Here is a 22,284-nt window from a genome sequence, read left to right on the forward strand (position 1 = left end):
TCACCGCTGCGGCCTCTCCCACCGCAGATCACAGGCTCCGGACGCGCAGGCTCAGCGGCCATGGCTCACGGGCCCAGCCGCCCCGCGGCATGCGGGATCCTCCCGGACCGGGGAACGAACCCGCGTCCCCTGCATCGGCAGGCGGACTCCCAACCACTGCGCCACCAGGGAAGCCCGTACTTTTTTTTTTTTTGAGAGGTCTTTAAGAAATAATAACATGAAATTCTCATCATAACATTTTTTTTTATAATGCTGAAAATATTTGATTATAGTGTTTGGTCATGCAATTTAATTATACTTCGACCACTTGTCATAATGTTGACCTATATATTGTCAATTTAACTAGTAAACTAAGAATGATATCGAAGCTGTTTACTTATGAACTTTGTCAAAAACTCACAATAAAAATGTATAATTATGTGCTGTACTTCGTCCCTGAATAAATGCGTAGTTTTGGGTTGGTGTTTTTTGTTTCTTTTTTGAGCAGGCTTTATTTAATGATTAATGGTATTTGAATTCCATTATTTAAATAATTTCCCAGATGTATGGATATGCCATTATTGTATAATTAAACATAAAAGGGTGATCTTTGGAAGATCATAAGGCAGGATTCTATTAGATTTAATACGGGCTCACAGCTTGTTTTGTGTAGATTTGCCTAATATAAAATATACCTGCAAAGCAAACCTAGTTCTTTATCATTTTACCATGAACATAAACTGCAATCTCTTTGCATTACGTTTTTATTTCATGAATGAGTAGTAAGATTACAGTGTGTATTGACTTGACCCTGCTATTTTAATGAGAAAATTAGTTTGTGTCTGATATGCTCACAATTTTAAGCTTCTTTGGATTTGTTCCTATTCATACCTGTTTCTCCCTACTATTAGAAGATGAAATATACCTTTTCCTACTTGGGACAAATCCTTACACATGTTCAGAAAGAAAACAAAAACTTAAAAAAAATCACTATAGAAAATACAAAGAGAAGAAGGAAAAAAAAGAAATTCCACAACTAAAATCAACAACTGTTAACATTTTGAGTTTCTTTTCTATGTGTATATATATTTTATGAAGTGAGACCATACTGTTTTATAATTTAATAGTATTAAGGTTATCGTTGCATGCCACTGATTTTTTTCCTAGGAACTTTTAATGGCTTCACAGAATTTCAGTGTATGTATGTACCAAAGTTTATTTGTTCATATTCCTGTCATTTGACATTAAGGTTTTTTTCCCTGTTTTTTATAATATAAACAACCAGGTGATGAACATTCTGGTATATATCCTAGCTCATTTCCTTGTATTAATTTCTAGGTGTAAAGTTATTAGATAAAAGATTATGCACATTTTTTGCAGTGTTTCTAAATTGCCTTCAGAAAAACTGTATCAGTATATATTCTCTAGCAAGGTCATGAGTAAGAATTAGTGGAGTTATTTCCCCCCGTCTTTATTTATACGAAGCGTTAAAATTAAACCAAAAAAACCCCTGCCATTTTGATAGGTGAAAAAGGCATCTCATTGTTTTATTTTCTATTTCTTTTATTATTAGTGGAGGGGAAATTTTGTTCATTTATATTGCCACCTGTATTTACTCTTTTGTGAATTACATATTTATGTGCTGTGCTTTTTCTAACTGATTTGTGGGAGTTCTTTACATTAATTTCCCAGATACATTTTACTGTATTGTTAGCCTCATTGGCTATTTTTAGGAAGTTAACACCTGTTATCAGCAGATAGCTTGGATCAGTTTTCTTTTATGATTTTCTCTTTTCCCTTTAATGATTTAGCAGGGAAAAAATGTGTGTGTAAGAAAGATGAAGCAATGTCGACTGAACCTAATACTTAAAAAGTCATGGTGTCTTAGCACTGAATAGAATCTTAGAAGCGAAGTCTAGGGTTACACATGTGAGCAGAAAGCTATTTGCCAGTAGGTGTCACTTATATAGTGAAGTCTTCTGAGACCACATTATAGCTTAGTGACAAAGAATACTGTGATTAATTTGTGATATTGTGCCATGCGTTGACCATCCTTATGAACTTCATTTGACTCACAGTAAATCACATTTTCACATTTAACTATAGCCACTGATATGTTACATAAGTTGCTCTGCTGAGAGTACCAAATCAGGATTTGAATCTGAATTTCAAGATCACAGTTGCTTGCTTGTTCACTTACCCATTCGTTCACTTGATGACAGCTCATTACTCATTCAACAAACCTTTGAGTAGCTTCAAGGTACCTAAGCATTATGGTGGTGCTGGGAATTAAGCATATAAAACACACAGTCCTGTCCTCCCAGGGCACAGTAGTCACATGGCTAGTAAATGGTAATTGATAAATAATAAATCATAAAGTTTATTTAGCCTTTCATTTCTTCCTTTCATATCTTAAAGGATTTTTCTAAAGATGTTGCAGTGCATGTGTTACCTTTGGATAAAACAGAAGAGAACAACAGACAAAAAGGTAAAAGGATAGATTTGATTATTTTGGTAAAACATACATAACATAAAATTTACCATTTTTACCATTTTTAAGTGTACTGTCCTGTAGCATTAGGTATATTCATATTGTGCAGCCATCACCACCGTCCATCTCCAGAACTTTTCATCTTCCCCAACTGAAACTCTGTACTCATCAAATACTAACTCTATTCCCCCTCTCACCATTCTACTTTCTGTCTCTATAAATTCCACTATACCTCATATATATGGAATCATACAGTTTTTGCCCTTTGGTGACTGACTTATTTCACTTAGCATGTCTTCATGGTTCATTTATGTTGTAACATGTAAGAATTTCCTTGGTAAGGATAGAATTTTAGATTTTTAGACATTCATTGATTTTTTTTTTAGATAGTCATTAAACAGCCTTATAGTTTTTTCTTATTATTTTCATTTTAATTAGTTCTTCCTTCCAAATTAAGCTACTAATGGAAACTCTAAAGTCCAGAAAATGGTTTGTAATGGTAAGGATACTTTTATTATTGCCAACATATTGCATAGGTTTGGTATTTGATACCTGTTTATACATGCTGAATTCAAGTTTTATTAGTCTTTGGTAAGATAATAGATTAAAATATGCATTGAAAAAATTTATTTAATGACATTTTAAAAGTAGTTGGTTTTATTTTCATCTAAGCAGTTTTATTGTTAGAGTTTGAACAAATGTCTCTAATTTGGCCCCAGGTGTTTTTACACAATTTTTTTCCTACTGTCTAGGGTTATAACTATTATTACTCAGTCATTTAATTTGTTCCTTACCTTTTTAAATTGAAAGGTCATATTGCTGAATCCTCAAACATTTTTTTTAGTTAAAAAGGTTTTTCTTTGAGTAGCTTATCAAAATTTAATAAATTTTCAGGAATCTAAAGTATATCTTTGTGTTTTGATTTTGCAGCAAATGACATCTTTATTTCTCAGTACACTATGGGACAGAAAGATGCTCTAAGAGCAGTTTTAAAACAAAAGTAAGTTTCATTTACAGAAAATAGGTGGGCCATTTCTTATGTTTCTATATGGTTCTCTAAAATCAGCTTTATTTATACTTTGCACCTAGGAAAAAGTTGTTTTTTTCAATGTGTGAAATATATATATGTGATAATATGTATAAAGCATTTTTCATGGTGCTGGGCATGTGTAAAATACTCAGTGGCTGTTAACAATTATTATTATTATTATTGAAGATGTATTGTTCTAAGCACTTTATGTGCATTAACTCATTGAATTCTCTCAAAATCCAATGAAATAGATTCCATTACTATCCCAATTTTACAGAATCCCCATTTTATAGATAAGGAAACTGAGGTAGAGAGGGATTGATTTTCCCAAAGTCATTTAGCAAGTATTCACTGGGCTGGGATTCAAACCCAGGTAGTCTGTCTTCAGAGTCCTCTCTTAGTCACCTCACTATACTGCTTATAGCAGTAGTCAAGTAGTTCCAAATATATAATACTTACTACTTACTATCAAAGGACAATTTAGACTTTTTCTGGTTAAGATTTGAGAAAGGGGCAAGCTTAGCATCTGGATGGAGTGAAGGGGAATGTGGCTACTACTCTATTCAAATGCTTCCTCCCAACTTTATCTTTAATGCCAGTGAAATACAGAACCAACCCTGACAACAGCACCATGCTAAACATGAAAGAATATATCACTGGAGGAATTTTTTTTTATCATTAGTGACAGTGGAATGAGATACATATTCTTAGGCTAAATGTATTCTACTCCTAAACCAGAGTGGCCTGGGACGCCCCTTAGAAAATAGGAAAATCTTTTACTTACTTTTGAACTCTCATTTTATTCAAAAAGGAAATTTTAGATTACTTCTGTAAGTGGAAAGTTGGTATTTCTAATAATACAATGAAAATAAGTATACAACTATTAAAATAAAGTTTATTTTTTTTCACCTATAGTTATCCATGGTATACATATTATACTCTGGGAAACACTAACGAAATAAATATTACCTCCAAACTACAAGGGTGTGATCTGAGCCAGCCAGAGTTTCACAACTGGTTGTTTTGCTTAATGGTGCTTTTCCTTTTTACATTTGATCAGCCTCCAGTTCCCAATATGTGACATGGTGGTTAGGAGGAGAATTTGGATGGTAAATTGCATTCTGGGATTTGTAAATATATAAGAAAAGGCAAAAGTAAGGGCATGAGGGAGTAGTGCAGCCCCCCAAATTCTATACTTGAACTAAAAATTGCAGACTACATCTGGCTCATTTGGAGAGAAAGTGATTACCATTTCCATCCAGCTGACCCCAGGTGGAAGTGGCTGCTTGCAACCGTAATAGGGACTTTATCAACTTGCCTTCAAGTCAGAACTCTCAGATCTGAGAGGGAGAAGTTGTTTATATACAAGTGGACAGTGAGAGGTAACTGTGAACACTACTCCTTTTATCTTTTCACAGTAGATCTCTCCCCATTTCAGGAACAGAATTTTTTTTAAAAAGCAAAAAACAAAAAAACTAGGAAGGGCCTCTGAGAAGGTTATTGCAATGTAGAGAATAATAATTGAGTCAGAAGTATAAAATGACTCATACTGGGTTAAGAGAGATTTTGCTGTAGTTAGTGTCACTTGAATTTTTTTTTTTTTTTTTTTGAGAATGGTGGATGGAATTTGGCAAAGTGATTCTAAAATTTACTTGGAAGGACACACAAGTTGAGAATATATACACATACTGTTAAGAATACATACACAGGGCCTCCCTGGTGGCGCAGTGGTTGAGAGTCCGCCTGCCGATGCAGGGGATACGGGTTCGTGCCCCGGTCTGGGAGGATCCCATATGCCGCGGAGCGGCTGGGCCCGTGAGCCATGGCCGCTGGGCCTGCGCGTCCGGAGCCTGTGGTCCGCAACGGGAGAGGCCACAACAGTGAGAGGCCCGCATACCGCAAAAAAAAAAAGAAAAAAAAAAAAAAAAAAAAAAAAAGAATACATACATGTAGAATGCACACAGTTGAGAATAGCTAATTTTGGAGAAACAGAAATGGAATGATGGAAAATCTGCCCTATTTGCTACTATAATATGCTGTAAAGCTGTGATAAAAGGTAATCAGCTGGAGCCTTTGAGGAATGAAGAGTCTGTCCAGAGTGTCTAGAACAAGGATAGAATGTCCTTACATGTGGCTGGAGAGGTAAGCAAGGGGTGAGGTTATAAACTACTTTAAAGAAGTTTGGACTTAAAGAGAAACGGCAAATCATTTAAAAGTTTTAAAGTATGATATATTTTTCTTAAAAGGCTCACTCAGGTAGTTATGAAAAAATGGATTGGAAGAGGACTGGACTGGAGTCCAGGAAACCAGTTGACTATGAATTTTTCAGGAATCTTTTAAAGAGATGAATTAGATTGGTCCTGAGTACATTGGGGAGTGGTGGAATGTGAGGGTGGGAATCTTGCTGGGCTGGAGAGGAGTACACAGGTTTGGAAGATGACCTGGAGATAGAATTGACAGGAATTGCTGCTTAAATGTGAGAGTGAGGAAGGAGCTAAGGATGGATCCTAGATTTTTGGCTTGTATAAATGCATAGTCAGTAGTAGTATTCATTAAGAAAGGGAAGCCTTTGGGGAATAAATTTCATTTTAGACGTAAGCAGGGGTTTGAGGTACCTATGAGACATCCAGGTGAAAAATGTCCAATAGGAAATTGAATATAAAGGTCAAATTCACAAAAGGGGTCTAAGCTAGAAATCCATAAGTCATCTGTATGTAGATAGTAGTCTAAGCTCTGGAAGTGATTGAAGTGACTCGGTGGGAGTGTGAGAGTGAAAAGAGATGGCATAGGGTAGGGCTCTGAGAAAACCAAACCTTTAAGAGATGTGCAAAGAAAGCAATGTGGCTTCTAAATGCTACTCAGAAAGTTTATCCAGAGGTGTAAGAGAGTATGGTCTTAACAAAACCAAGGGAAATGAGGTTCTAAGTTTGATAGCTGCTCAGAGGTAAAGAAAGATAAGGACTGAAAAGTGTCCATTGAATTGAGCAAGACGAGGTATTAATGGCCTCGGTAAGAGCAGTTTCTGTATAGCATTGGGATAGATGCCAGATTCAGAGGATTTAGGAGTAAAGAAGAAAGTTCTAGAAAAAGACTAGAAGGAAACAGTTTCTTCTGAATGGGAGAGTTATGTGCATTTTTTTCTAGTTCTTTACACTTAGAAGCTCATTTGCTACATTGAGCATTTATTAATTTGATAATTGGAAAAAATAAAACTTTAAAGCCTATAAAGAAGTTGATGTCTAGCCTTATAATGTTATTTTCCTTGTTGGTCAATTTAATGTATTAATGTAGAATGAAAGATCTTAAAGGGTAAGTCACATTCAGACTTCAGACAGAAATTCTAAAAGATATGGATTATCTCAATTACATTTTCTTAGTACACCACTCAGTCAGCTAAATGTATATTGAGCACGTACTGTGTGCTCTTTCTTAGTTGCTGTTTGGTATAAAAGAAGTCCCCGGACCCCCACCCCAGCTTGCTTAGAGCTTGGTTGGGGAGAGAATAGGCAGATATATGGAGGAATGCATGATTAGAGCTGCGAGAGGAAACATTCAATACACTGTTAAACTGTTCTGTACAGACATTTAAACCATAGGATGGCTGACTATCAAGCCTCAGTTGTGTGGTATAGGAAGTAAATGCAAAAGTAATTAATGAATGGAGAGATCAAGAGGAAGTGTTATGAGAGCAGGCTTATTGAAAAAGGTAAGGCTTTTGTTGTATCTTGAGGAAAAGGATAGAGTAAGTTGGGTGAAGAAGGTTGAGAGAGTGAGAAAAAGCATGGAGTCAGCTGTGGGAGTGGCATGGTGTAGTCAGTGAGAGCAGTGTGACTCAGGAAGAGGTGGTTTTGGGAGGAAAAGTGCAGTATGTATAGGACAGGGCCAGAGGATGGAGTGTGTGGAAGGCCAAACGGGAAAGTAGCCTATTCAGTTGTCTATAAGGAATGATTTTAGATTTTTGAATGGTGGGAAAATGTGTGTGGAAAGTTTTTAAGCAATTAGAAACGGGAAGAATGAAATAGTTGGCCAGAGATGACGGTTTTGTACTAGAGCAGAAGTCTGAAGGGAGAAGTGCTGTTTGAGAGAGAAAGCTTGGTGTCATGGGATGATCTCTGGGAACTGGTCCTAACTCAGCTACTTACTAGTTCTGTGACGTGATCAAGTAAATCCCGTTACCTCTATGGACCTCAGTTTCTTGATGTGAAAATTAGGAAGGATGGGCTACTGGGTTCCCCCTACCTCCATAATTCCATGACACTAGTCCTGCAATTGTGATGAAATAATTGACAAAACCTGATGACTCAGTTGGGCATGAGAAGGTAAACGGAGGATAGAGAAGTTAACTTCAAAATTTTGAGAATGAGAGAAAAATGATGCTCTTAATAGAAATGAGGCAACATCAATGAGGAGTAAGTTTAAGAGCTCTGTGGCCTTCTTCAAAAATCAAAGGGTGGGGGGCTTCCCTGGTGGCGCAGTGGTTGAGAGTCCACCTGCCGATGCAGGGGACACGGGTTCGTGCCCCGGTCCGGGAAGATCCCACATGCCGCGGAGCGGCTAGGCCTGTGAGCCATTGGCCGCTGAGCCTGCGCGTCCGGAGCCTGTGCTCCGCAATGGGAGAGGCCGCAACAGTGAGAGGCCCGCGTACTGCAAAAAAAAAAAAAAAAAAAAAAATCAAAGGGTGGAAATTCAGCAGCTGGAGATGGAGCTCATTCCTATTGATTTTACTTAGACTTACCTTAGGGACTCTTCAGTTTTGTCAGTGTTTTCTTTCATTGATTTCTTTTAGGCCAAATACAGCACAAAATTGACCAGTCTTTTTTTTTTTTTTTTAGGTGTTTAGTTAAATCCCTTACAGTGAATATGCATCTATTTTCTGGACTCTTTTTTTTTTTTTTTTTTTTTTTTTTGTGGTACGCGGGCCCCACACTGTTGTGGCTTCTCCCGTTGCGGAGCACAGGCTCCGGACGCGCAGGCTCAGCGGCCATGGTTTACGGGCCCAGCCGCTCCGTGGCATGTGGGATCTTCCCAGACCAGGGCACGAACCCGTGTTCCCTGCATCGGCAGGCAGACTCTCAACCTCGGCGCCACCAGGGAAGCCCTCTGGACTCATTTTTAATCCAGACTGCTTAGTAGTGTATTTTGTGCCCATTTTAATAAACTAGGTGACATTTATTAAATCTAAATGAGTTAGAATTTAAAAAATTCTTTTCAGCAGTTTTAACAATCCCTCTTGGGTTGTCTTACTTTGGGTGTAAAACTTGATACCTAAATTCTTAGAGCCTTTTCTGCATGTTTTAAATTTGTACTTCTTGACTATAAATCATTTTAATTGTGCCCATGTCTTTTCCACATGCATAAGTCATATTTTCTGAAATATCAGTGCCTTCCAAGGAATTACCTTTTTATTTCTTCAGTGTGTAGTGACCTGAGCCTTAATAGATTTCATTAACCAAATGACTGATAAGATGCTGATAGTGAAAAATGGGGATTTAACTTTTTTAAAAAAACAAGAAAACTCACCTGCAGCAGATTACCACTTGTAGGTATTTCTTCTAATGGTTCAGTAGAGGTTACTGAATAGATTTTATTCCTTTTTTATTTACAGAGCTCAAAGCATGCCTGTCTTTAAGGAGGTAAAGGTACAGCTTTTAGAAGATGCCAGCGCAGAAAAGGACCCTATTATTCAGGAGAATAGAACTTCACCCAGTGGAATTGATTCAGCTGCAACTGTGGCTGCAGCAACTGCTGCCGCCATTGCAGCAGCAGCTCCACTGCTAAAAGTATATCTGTTTCTTCGCAGATAGTCATTACTGCTGTGTAAAATGTAAAAATGTTTATTAGAAACTGAGTCTGTGATTGTTGTGTCCAGCCGTTGGCTAGGGATATGGCTGTCTGTAGTTGTGAATTATTTCCCAGACTCTCATCCCTGTGTCAGTTCTAGAAAATCCTGGACTTTCTTAGCTTTAGCGCTGAAAAATCTCATCTTGGGAACCCCTCAGTCCTGGGTATATGGGATGGTTGGTCATCCTCATTTTAGAGCTAGAAGGGACCATACAGACCATCTATGCCAAACCCCTCAGTTTGTAAATGGGAAAAATGAGAAACAGGTCAGAGTCAGCAATAAGGTCTTAGAGCTAATAGGGGGAGAGCCAAGACTGCTGACCTAACTCAGCCTCAGATTAGTGAAGTATTGAAAGCTACTTTGTTTTGCTATTTCCTTCTTTTTAATTTCCATTTAAGTATTTTAAATTTCCATTAAGTATTTAATTTCCACTTAAGAAATAAAAATTGTATGTGACAAATTTGTTATTTTTTATGAGAGAAAAGATCTACTTAAGGATAACTATCTGCTGCCTTTTATTTCTGTGATTCTAAAAATAAAGGCATAAAATCATCAGAAATTTAGAGGGTAAAAGCTCTGGTTTGATAATTTCTCAATACCAATATTTTATATAATCTTTCTAGTAATTGAGCATATTTTTGATATCTTTGGATATTTTTACTGTTTTAGGTGCAGAGTGAGTTGGAAGCAAAGGTCAATACTGTTACAGAATTACTCAATAAGTTACAGGAGACTGATAAACAGCTACAACGCGTTACAGAGCAGCAGACAACCATTCAGAATAAACATGAGAAACTACACTGCCGTGATCATGGAAAGCAAATGAATGTGTTTATGGAGCAGTACATTAGGCATCTTGAAAAACTGCAGCAACAACAAATAGATATTCAGGTAATAAAGGGATCACACATTCCATGACCTTTTATCACGTGGATCTCTAAGCTAATATTCATTGATTATTGCAATAGCTCAGGAGATTGTAACAGTTTTAGTTCTTAAATAATGATTTGCTTTTGTTCAGAATTCTTTTCCTCTGTGGGGTAACTCTGCATGTTCTAGTTCAGACGTCTAGCTCTGTGAGACCTCTCCTTATAGTTGGCTTTTCCTTCTTTTGTGGTATTTCCGTTCACGGCGTTTTTAAAGGGCATTTATTGCATTGCACTTTTTTGTTTACATCAGTGGCTCTTAGCCTGGGAATGTGCATCAGACTCATTTGGAGAGCTTTATAAATATACACGTGCTTGTACCTCTCAGAAAGTCTGAGATAGCAGGTCTCAGGTGGGGTCTGGGAATCCTTGAAGGCTCTCTAATGATTCTGTTGCACACCCCTGGATGAGAACCACCTAGTATACTTATTTGCTTCTACATTTACTTAATTAAAAAGAATGAACATTCTTATGCCTTTTGAATATGAGGCACTGGGCTATTATAAAAAGAAGAGTTATCCTCACAGAGAGCTGATAGTATAGTTTCTTGTTTATTTTGGAATTTCTAAGTCCTGGGATACTACCCAGCACTCAGGTACTCAGTATACTTTATTTCTGAATGAGTGAATGACCAGCATCGTAAATGCTTTGGTTTTTTTTAAATAAATTTATTTATTTTATTTATTTATTTTTGGCTGTGTTGGGTCTTCGTTGCTGGGTGCGAGCTTTCTCTAGTTGCAGCGAGCGGGGGCTACTCTCCGTTGCGGTGCACGGGCTTCTCATTGCGGCGGCTTCTCTTGTTGCGGAGCACAGGCTCTAGGCACGTGGGCTTCAGTAGTTGGGGCACGTGGGCTCAGTAGTTGGGGCACGTGGGCTCTAGAGTGCAGGCTCAGTAGTTGTGGCGCATGGGCTTAGTTGCTCCATGGCATGTGGGATCTTCGTGGACCAGGGCTCAAACCCGTGTCCCCTGCATTGGCAGGCGGATTCTTAACCACTGCACCACCAAGGAAGCCCTGCATTGATTTTAATTTACTTTTTTTCCCTACTTAGTATGCAGTTTTAAAACTTTTAAAAATAAAATTAAAATATAACATTCAGAAGAATATATAAAAATAAGCTTATCATAGCTCAATATAAGATCACAGAGTGAACACTAATGTCCTATTATTTTCAAGACTTCCTAATAGAGCTTGTCTTGAAACTTTCATGGGATTAAGGTATTATTTTTATTGGAATGATTATGGGCATATAAAATAAAGTTTTAGTAAGTACTCCATACATTGCTAAAATTGAGTGTGCAGCACGTTTTCCGGAGAGACTAGGAGTGGGCCTATCAGAGTGCTGGTCCCCAGTCTACAGATAACTTTGCTTCTCTGAGCCTTGATTTCTTTACCTAGAAAACATTTTTGGTTCAGGATAGAATGAGATGACACATTTGAAAAGCACATTGAGTTTTTTTAAGGTAGTTCTAGGTGCGTGCCATTCATTTATCCTTCCATAAATAAATGCATAATTTATTAACTTTCTGATTTTGGAAGAATGGAATCTTTGCTAATTCAGACATCTTATTTATAAAGCCTATAACTGCAGAGAAAATTGAACTTTCAATGAGTATTTTAGTAGTTCAGTTAAGGCTTAATGAAATGAAATTCTTTTTGAAGAGTGATCTCGATAAATCTTTTTGGTTTTTCTCTGCCTAGCATAAAACTCTTTTAAAATCAGTTTTATTAGTTAAGATACTTACACATTTCAGATGTTTTAATAGTGTTAAAACTGTGTTGTCACTATAGTTTCCATTTATATGTAAATGCATAAATTACTGCTGCTACTATGCGCAGCTACTGTTTTATTTGAGTGCTTTCTATCAATAGTTTTTAAACCTTTAATTAAAATAAAGTCTTACCATCCAGGATATAAAAGATGAGATGCTTTGGTTTTAAATTCTCTGGTTTAAGTAGAGGTCTAGGGCTAGGGTCCCTTCTTCCTGGTCCTCTCCTACCCTGCTTCAGTGTCTCTTGAGCCATCTCTGAGGTGAAAAGGAAGAAACTGAGGTTTAGAATAAATTAAATGATCAGGGCCACACTGCAGAGCCAGACTTAACCCAAGTGCTATTATATGCTTCCAGTGGCATTGCTGCTGCAGTGGATAGTTGCATGTAATGTATGTATTTTCATTGTTTATTAAATCTAATAGATTGTTTTCAAGTCTTCTAATAAATTTCAAGGTATTTTGTCCTCTAACTCTTTCAAATGATATTTGAAATTAACAAAGTAATTTTTGTTTTCTAGACTCACTTCATTAATGCTGCACTCAAGACTAGTAGTTTTCAGCCTGTTACTGTGCCCCCTTCTAGAGCAGTGGAAAAGTATTCTGTAAAACCAGACCATTTGAATTTTGGTAGCAGTAATCTGTCTTCACATAACACCTTTGCTTCCAAACAAGGTAAAAATATGTAGTTTCTATGAATAAAAAATGCCAGCTATGAATGTTCTTTGCAGTATATAAGCTGAAAACTTACTTACAAGGTTGTGAGAGACTAAGTCTTTGTTTTATAAAATTAGGGTGTTTTTTTTTTAGGTCAGCTAAGTTTTAGATTATTTTGAAACTTGTTCAGTCAAGTTATGGATCATGTTCTACTTAATGGTTTTAATTAATAACTTTCATAAATTCTTAGAAGCACTTCTATATAAATTTAGAAAAATTTTACTTATCTAGCATCAAAAATGCATGTCATCAATTCACCAATTTTCTGACAAACTGGCTATTTACTGTTTTCTTGATTCTGTCGGGAGAAACCATCTGAGTACAATTAGAAACTATTTCTAAATATTTTCAAAGAATTAGTAATGCAAGTCTATTTTAATGGAATTTAAAAAATCTCTTTATAAAAACAAAGGAATACATAGCTTATTTGTGTTAAACCTTTGGAATTTAAACTATATCAATAAATGTATCTCCAAATTATTGATATTTGAATAATGAACTAATGAAAATCAAGGGCCTATCCCTTTAATGATATACAGATCCATGTAGTACAATATTGCCAACATTTGATTTGTTAAAACATTGTTGGATTACAGACATTTTAAAGGTTCCTTATACTTGCAAGGTGCTTTACGTTTCCCCCAAATGAGTGGGTCTTACAATACTTTTGTGAAGTAATGTGAGTCAGTTTTTAAGTTGTAAAGGGAGGAAGATGAAGCCCAGAAAGGTTATGACTGCCTGCTCAAGGTCACCTGGCTTGAGAGTGAAAGTGTCAGAGCTACAGCCAGAACTCAGGTTTCCGCGCTCACCGTTTATAGTTGTCTAATGTATCTTGTACTCACTAAAGTGGGATCTCTCTAGATCAAAGTATATAAAAATTTTAAGACTTGCTATACTTAGCACCACATGGTCTTACCAGTTTTCATTGCCATGAGCAGTGTCTGGCTATGCCATTTTTCACCACAACTTGAATAGCACTGAATATTGTCATATTTTTTTCTTATTTATTAGGTATAAGTATAAAGTATTTATAGTCTGTATTCTTCTGGTTTTAGTGAGGATGAACTTATTTCTATATATTTGTTAATAATTTGAGTATCCTATATAATTTTGGTTTTATTTTTAAAATATGGGGAAGAGTAATATTACAATTTAAATGTTTTTAAAAAGTAAGTTAAATTTATTATTTTCTTTATTTTCTATTGAAGCACCTTCAGTAGAGGTTGAAGATACCAATTTTGATAAACAGAAATCTCCTTTGGAGACACCAGCACCTCGCAGATTTGCTCCTGTACCTGTTTCAAAGTATGATAAAATATCAAAGAGGGAAAATCCTACAGATAAAAAAGAAAATATGGAGATGTCACGTCATACAGGTAATAAAGCAATTATAATTAGCACCCACTACTTTTATTAGACCCATCTCAAATTAGGAACAGATTTCCACACTCATGATTTATAATTCTCTAATGTGCCTTGTAGTAACTGAAGTGGGATCTCTATTTTTAATATTTGTATTTAAATGATACTTTCTGGGCAAATCAAGCTTCTTTAGATTCTTTGTAGAAGGAGTTGGAGATATACCTTTATAATTATTCTGACTGTCTTCAACATGTTATTACTTAAACCTTTAATGAAAAAAATTTGTTATTAATAAATAAAAAATAATGCTTTATAGAAGGTAAGGTTGATTATCATGTTTACTTATATTGTTTTTAAGTGTGAATTTAAAATACTAAAACTCAGAGAAATTTAACATTTATTATTGTGTTCAATTGGAAAAAGTGCTAATAACCTTTATAAGTGACAGGAAATAATAATTTGTTATAGACACTTAAAATATAGCCTTTCTAGTAAAAGTAAGTAAAAATGTTAAATATAAGCTTTCATTTTTGGAGTCATTTAAATGCATTCCAGTCTTGTTTTGGACACATTTAAAGAATCTTAAGGAATTTAAAAGATAATAAAATCTTTAATTAATAAACTAACCTCACCAAAAAAAAAATTTTTTTGTTATGTAGTCTCATTAAAGATGAGGCTAAAAGGAAGATTCAACCAATAGTTGTTGTGAAGAAATAGTTAAATCTCCCTTTTACTGTTTATAAAAATAGTTCAGTTTACTGGGCTTTGTGATGATGTTACTTCTCATTCAAATTCCTTTTTTCTGTGATGGAAATAAATTCAGGCCTAAAATTTTACTGGTATAGTTTCCTTGAGTTATAAATATTTAGTTTTATTGATGAATGTACATTGTAAATTGTAAAATCACCACATGATTTTTAAATCACCACATGAAACTAATTTAGTACACATATATGTGAGATAGTATATAAAAGAGAAATGAATTAGTACTTGAAAAATGATACTGTATTTCTTCTATTGTAGAAAATGTAGGACTCTTGGAACAAATTTTGAATAACTATGATTCTTTGACAAGAATAAGTGAATCTTCAGACAAAAACTTACTAACTAGATCAAAAATAGGATGGAATCCTGAGAGGAGAAACAGGTAAAAACAAGAGATTGGAATAAAAGCTACATTGAAAAGAGCTTTGTTTATACTTTTAAAATTTCTTTAGAAATTTTAGTGAATTTAAAACATTGCTTTTAAAAATTGTCTTAGATTTAGTTACTGTTTTCTTCTGCTAATAGATCTTTCCTCTTTTCTATAATATAATTATGAATACATCTAATTTTCTCAAACTGGATTATTTACTATTCATTTCTGATGAAATGATATCTGGGATTTGCTTCAATAATAATCCATTGCAGGGGCTTCCCTGGTGGCACAGTGGTTAAGAATCCACCTGCCAACACAGGGGACATGGGTTCGAGCCCTGGTCCAGGAAGGTCCCACATGCCGTGGAGCAACTAAGCCCGTGCACCACAACTACTGAGCCTGCGCTCTAGAACCTGCAAGTCACAACTACTGAAGCCTGTGCACCTAGAGCCCGTGCTCTGCAGCAAGAGAAGCCACCACAATGAGAAGCCGGTGCACCGCAACGAAGAGTAGCCCCTGCTCACCGCAACTAGAGAAAGCCCGCATACAGCAACGAAGACCCAACACAGCCAAAAAAAAAAAAAAATAATAAAATTAATTAATTAAAAAAAATCCATTGCAGGGTGGGGAAAACTGGGTTGGAAGTATAAATGAAATGAGAATAGCCATAAGTTAGTCATTTTTGTAGTTAAATAAAGGTATATAGAGGTCATTATACTATTCTTTCTACTTTTGTGTATGTTTGAAACTTTACATTTTAAAGAGTTTTTAAAAAGTCAAATCTAAGCCACTATAATTTTTTTTGAATGTCATGAAAACTACAATAATAAAAACTAAATGTGTCACATTTTGCGTAATCTCATAAGAAGACATTACAATTTTAGTCCATTACATTTAATGTAATTACTGATACAGTAAGATTTATGTCTGTCATGTTGTTATATGTTTTTTTATATCTTAGGTCTTTTTTTATTCCACTATTCCTACATAATGTCTTTTTTTAAATTAAATATATATATTCTAGTATAAGATTTTAATTCCCTTGTTGCTTCTTTTACTATATTTTTTGAGTTATTTTCTCAGTGGTTGCCCTAGGAATTACAATTAACATCTTAATTTAAAATGATCTAGTTAGGATTAAGACCAATTTAATTTCTATAGGATTCAAAAACTTTGCTCTGATATAGATTGATTCCCTCCCCCTTTCTTTCTGCTATTATTGTCATACAAATTATGTCTTCTTGCATTATAAGTTTGTCTATACAGCTTGATAATTATTGCTTTATGTAGTTGTCTTTTAAATCCGATAGAAGAAAAGAGTTATAAACAAAAATAATTTAATACTGTCTTTTATATTTACCTATGTAGTTAACTTTTACCAGTACTCTTTGTTTCTTCACATGGATATGAGTTAGTTTGTGGTGTCCTTTTATTTCACTCTGAGGGACTCTTTTTAGTATTTACTGTAGAGTAGGTCTGCTGGTGATGAATTCTCTCAGTTTTGTTTATCTAGGAATGTCTTAATTTCTACCTTTGAAGGGTAGTTTTGCCAGATGTGGAATTTTTGGTTGACACTTTTTCTTTTAGTGCTTTGAATATGTCATCTCACTGCCTCTAGACCTCGTGATTTCTGATGAGAAGTAAGCTGTTAATCTTCCTGAGGAAACTGTATATAATTAGTTATTTTTCTCTTGCTGCTTTCAGGATTCTCCCTGTGTCTTAGGCTTTTGACAATTTGACTATGATGTAGCTAAGTGTGGATCTCTTTGAGTTTATCCTCCTTAGATTTTGTTGATCTTCTTGAATGAGTGGATTAATATTCATTAAATTGGGGAAGTTTTTGGCCATTATTTCTTCTTTACACAGTTAAATAGTGCACATGACCTTTTTTTTCTCTCCTAGGGCTATGTTGTATGTTGGTATACTTGATGATGTTCCACAGGTCTCTGAGGCTTTTAATTTTTTTCATTCTTTTTTTCTTCTGTTCCTCAAACTGGATAATTTCAATTAATCTATCTTTAAATTTGCTGATTCTTTCTTTTGCCAATTTGAATATGCTGTTTAGCCCGTCTAGTGAATTTTTGTTGTTGTTGTTTTTCCCATATCCCCTCCCTCTTGCATCTCCCTCCCACCCTCCCTATCCCACTCCTCCAGGCGGTCACAAAGCACCGAGCTTGATCTCCCTGTGCTATGCGGCTGCTGCAGCTAGCTATCTACCTTACGTTTGGTAGTGTATATATGTCCATGCCACTCTTTCACTTTGTCACAGCTTACCCTTCCCCCTCCCCATATCCTCAAGTCCATTCTCAAGTAGGTCTGTGTCTTTATTCCCGTTTTACCCCTAGGTTCTTCATGACATTTTTTTTCTTCTTAAATTCCATATATATGTGTTAGCATACGGTATTTGTCTTTCTCTTTCTGACTTACTTCACTCTGTATGACAGACTCTAGGTCTATCCACCTCATTACAAATAGCTCAATTTCGTTTCTTTTTATGGCTGAGTAATATTCCATTGTATATATGCGCCACATCTTCTTTATCCATTCGTCCGATGATGGACACTTAAGTTGTTTCCGTGTCCTGGCTATTGTAAATAGGGCTGCAATGAACATTTTGGTACAAGACTCTTTTTGAATTATGGTTTTCTCAGGGTATATGCCCAGTAACGTCTAGTGAATTTTACATTTCAGTTATTGTATTTTTCAACTCTCAGAATTTCTATTTTTTAAAAAATAGTTTTTATCTTTATTGATATTCTTTGGTGAGACTTCATTCTTTTAGGTTTCTTTTTGGCCATGTTGTGCAGCTTGCAGGATCTTAGTTCCCTGACCAGGGGTTGAACCCAGGCCCTCGGCAGTGAAAGCGCGGAGTCCTAACCAGTGTACCACCAGGGAGTTCCTGAGACTTCATTCTTATACTTTCTTTTAATTGTAGTAGGTCATTTATGTTCTTTCTCTAGTAAGTCCAATATTTGGGGCTCCTCAAGGACAGTTTCTACTGACTATGCTTTTTGTGTGTCTGAGTTATACTTTCCTGTTTCTTTGTGTCTCACAACATTTTTGTTGAAAATTAGACATTTTAATGTGCCAGTTCTGGAAATCAGATTCTTCCAACAACTGCCACCCCCAACCAGCATTTGTTGGTATTGCTGATTTTTGTTGTTGTTCATGTTGTTGCTGTTTGTTAAGTGATTTTCCTGGACTAATTCTATAATGTTAATTCTTTATCATGTGTAGCAAGTCTCTATTTGGTTAGCTATGTCTGCTAATGATTGGAATGAGATTTTCTTATCTGCTTTGAATGAATAAGTCTCCCTGTCTTTGCAAGGGGCTGTGTGTGTGTGTGTGTGTGTGTGTGTGTGTGTGTGTGTGTGTACATGTTGGGGCACACCTTCAGTGCTCCAGCAGATTATAAGTCTGTCTTAACCTTAGCTTCCTACTCGCACAGAGCCCACGGTCAGTCAGATGTGAAAGATTAGGCCCTTTTTAGGTCATTCTTTTGCATGTACATGCACATGACCTTCTAGATCCAGTAATGTGTTGGAGCTTTTCAGAACTCCATCATGGACATCTCATTCCCCAAATTTTTGGTTTATTGTTTACCCTCTTGTTTGCCTCAACTGGCATGACCCCCTCAGGCAGCTAAGATGTTGAACAATTGGCACTGTTTTCGAAGAATGACCTGGGGATGGGATTTCTCACTGAGATAACTCTGAGTCAGGTCTAAGGAGAAACCCTGAGAATGGGACTTTTTGAGGGGCTCCAAACTCGTTCTGACTTTTTAGTGGTTGTGAGGCTGTTGGTTTTCTTTCTTTCTTTTTTTTTTTTTTTTTTTTTTTTGTGGTACGCGGGTCTCTCACTGTTGTGGCCTCTCCCGTTGCGGAGCACAGGCTCCGGACATGCAGGCTCAGCAGCCATGGCTCATGGGCCTAGCTGCTCCGCGGCATGTGGGATCTTCCCGGACCGGGGCACGAACCCATGTCCCCTGCATCGGCAGGCAGACTCTTAACCACTGTGCCACCAGGGAAGCCCTCTTTTTTTTTTTTTTTTAATGTTTTATTTATTTATTTTGGCTGTGCTGGGTCTTAGTAGTGGCACGCAGGATCTTTGTTGTGGCCTTTTTAGTTGCTGTATGCGGGCTTCTTAGTTGCAGCATGCAGACTTCTTAGCTGTGGCATGCATGTGAGATCAAACCTGGGCCCCCTGCATTGGGAACACAGAGTCTTACCCACTGGTCCACCAGGGAATTCTTGAGTCTGTTGATTTTCAAAGCTACCACAGAGTTGGGGAAAGGGCTCTGGGAATAGGGCGAGTTAAAAATGCCATAGAGCTTGCTGTTCTTGTCAGCCATTTTCTTACTTAAATATTCCTTGGGTTGTTGCAAGCTTTTGTTTAATTTCCAGTGTTCTGCAAAAGCTGATTTGACCATTTTTGCTAGTGTTCTCTTTACTCTTAACAGGAGTAGATTTTTAGAGATCCTTACTCCACCATTCCAGAAGTGCTTCTGCACGTTAACTTTTTCAAAGCAAAACGGTTTCCTGCTCTTTTTCTACTATCCCTAAACCAGTCTGGCCAGAGTAATCTTGTTTCTTGTAATTTTTGGTGTTTCATATGTTTAATCACATAACTGATTAATTCTGCTGCACAATTTTAATAAGACTCATTTAGAATTCATATCACTAAGGATGTATCAAAGATTTATATAATCAACTGTTTACTGAATTTATGACAATTTAGAAAACTTTAATTTTAAATCTTTTACAGCATTGACCCTCTATCCACTCAGAAATTTCCTTCCTATGAAGAACTAGGAACAGCTAAAGTGACTGTGCAGAAGTCTGATGATATTCTTCATGATCTTGGCCAAAAGAGGAACGAAACAAATGGCATACTCCAGGTAAGGTGGGAACAAGATACTAAAATTAATGATTAGTAAAGGTAAAAATTATGAAGAAATAAAGTTATCAAGACAGAAAGCAAGAGGAAGGATGAAGACAAAGCATGGAAAGACATGTCAGCCCAGCCTGTTCCCCTTACAAAACTTTTCCAAAAGCCCTCATCAAGTGATTTCTACTTAACTGCTCCTTGGCTAAGACTGAGCCACATGGCAACCTGTAGCTCTCCAGCTTCTGTTGGAGAGGAAGGAAGGTGGAAGGAGAACTGTGAATGGCCCTCGTTTATCCAGTTCACATTGTCTGCTCTGCCTACCTAGAGCCAACTTGCTCTTATTTTGTTTTAGCTTTCTTCACCAGATAGAGCTTTTTTTGGCCACCGAACTGCTGTGGGCTTGCCAGCCCCATTTCACTGAACATTCACATTAGTGCTTCTAAATGGAAAGAAACTTTAGTTACCAAGTATTCTTTTATAGCTCTTCAATTTGACAAATTGATTCCTTAGACCATATTGGCATAGTATATGTCCCAAACTATAGTAATAGCTCTTATTTGGATTAAAATATTAATATGAGTTTTACATATTAACATTCTTGCTTTTTTATCTTTTAAGCCAAAAGAATCTCAGATTGTGTCAGAGGTTGCTGATCTTCCACAGAATTCCATTAAGCTTCAAATAACCAATACGAGATCCGTATTGAAAGATGCTGAGAAGATTTTGAGAGGAGTACAAAACCATAAAAAAGTACTTGAAGAAAACCTGGAAGCTATTATTCGTGCAAAGGATGGAGCTGCCATGTATTCATTTATCAATGCTCTATCTACCAACAGGTAGGACAGGATGTTGGCATCCCAAGGTTTTTTATGAAACTGCCAGTTTACAGGCTCTCATAATTTTTTTTCTAAGTGCTTCATTTTGTTTTAGTGTGTTTTAATGTTTAGAAAATGTTCTTCATTGCCTTTGACATGTGGACTTATTATAAAGTTGGAATTTGGGTATGTACATGTTGCTATTATTTTTCACAGATGTTAATTTTCCCTGTTTTTTTCTCTCCTTGGTACATTTCTTCTGGGATCTACATGTGCTTTTCAAACATTCGATGAAACTAATAACATTGGTTTTTCATTTTCAGATGAAGGATATTGGGCTACACAATAGATTCAAAACTAGGTAAGAGATCTATTCTTAGGACCTTTAATGTTAATTTAAGAAAATTCTTTTTTCTGTTTTGTAGAGAGATGTCAGAGAAGATTCGGATCAGAAAGGCAGTAGATAACTGGATTAAAACTATTTCTGGAGAAATTCAAGTAAGTATTGGAGGAAAACAGAATTAATTGAATTCTTAGGAGATAACATTTATTACAGTTTACAAGTATCATACATATTCTCAAAATAGTCCTTTTAAGTCCACTGATAATTCTTAATTTCACTCTGTCACCCTTTATACTTACTTAGTAATAAGTTTCATTTTACTTAACATGTGCTTTGTCTTGTAAATTATATTATGGCTGTTAACTGGAAAATTGTGGATAATAACTAAAATATGAGTGATTTGAAAGAAAATTTAGCAAAAGCATTTAGAAAAGGAAGAAGTATACTTACAAAAAAAGGATCCTTAAAAAAAAAAGCAGATTTAGAAGCATTGGCTTACCAAAGTAAAAACATCAAAGTTACTTAAAAGGAAAATACTCCACAAGATTTTTAAGGTTACTAAGTTTAGAGAAGTCAGTTCCAGCTGGAAAAACTGCCACTTTCTCACCTCCACAAAGCTCATGGTGTATCTTCAGACATTAGCATTGCAAAAATCCACGACAGTTGTTTTTATCAAGGGGTCAGTAATTTAAAGGAAATTCTTAAAATTTTATGTATTTGAAGAAGCAAAACTAGACAGGGTAACTCATTTTTACCTTGGGATGCAAAATGTTTTTTCCTGACTGTAAGATGTGTGTATCTGCGTACTCACAGTGGTAGAAGATGAAGTGTTAGGTTTTTTTGGTTTGGGGGATTTTTTTTTTTGTTTCTTTCTTGTTTTTTGGGTTGTTTTGGGTTTTTTTGGCCTCACTATGTAGCTTGTGGGATCGAACCTGGGCCCTCAGCAGTGAAAGCACAGAGTCTGAACCACTGGACCGCCAGGGGATT

General features: G+C 36.0%; 1 protein-coding gene across 12 annotated transcripts in view; it reads left to right on the plus strand.

Annotated features, from left to right (window-relative positions):
- KIAA0586 overlaps positions 1-22,284 on the plus strand; it is a 121,052-nt gene that overhangs the window by 2,315 nt on the left and 96,453 nt on the right. For all 12 annotated transcript variants that reach the window (XM_082616757.1, XM_082616755.1, XM_082616762.1 and 9 more), the window contains 10 exons: positions 2,398-2,467; positions 3,401-3,470; positions 9,106-9,280; positions 10,012-10,233; positions 12,557-12,710; positions 13,961-14,128; positions 15,138-15,261; positions 20,017-20,149; positions 20,758-20,975; positions 21,380-21,452. In XM_082616757.1, the coding sequence (XP_082472883.1) occupies positions 2,398-2,467; positions 3,401-3,470; positions 9,106-9,280; positions 10,012-10,233; positions 12,557-12,710; positions 13,961-14,128; positions 15,138-15,261; positions 20,017-20,149; positions 20,758-20,975; positions 21,380-21,452 (1,407 nt within the window). The remainder of the gene's footprint in view (positions 1-2,397; positions 2,468-3,400; positions 3,471-9,105; positions 9,281-10,011; positions 10,234-12,556; positions 12,711-13,960; positions 14,129-15,137; positions 15,262-20,016; positions 20,150-20,757; positions 20,976-21,379; positions 21,453-22,284) is intronic.

This window comes from Mesoplodon mirus (assembly GCF_964341445.2).
Source record: "Mesoplodon mirus genome assembly, chromosome: 4".
In the NCBI taxonomy this organism is placed as follows: domain Eukaryota; kingdom Metazoa; phylum Chordata; class Mammalia; order Artiodactyla; family Ziphiidae; genus Mesoplodon; species Mesoplodon mirus.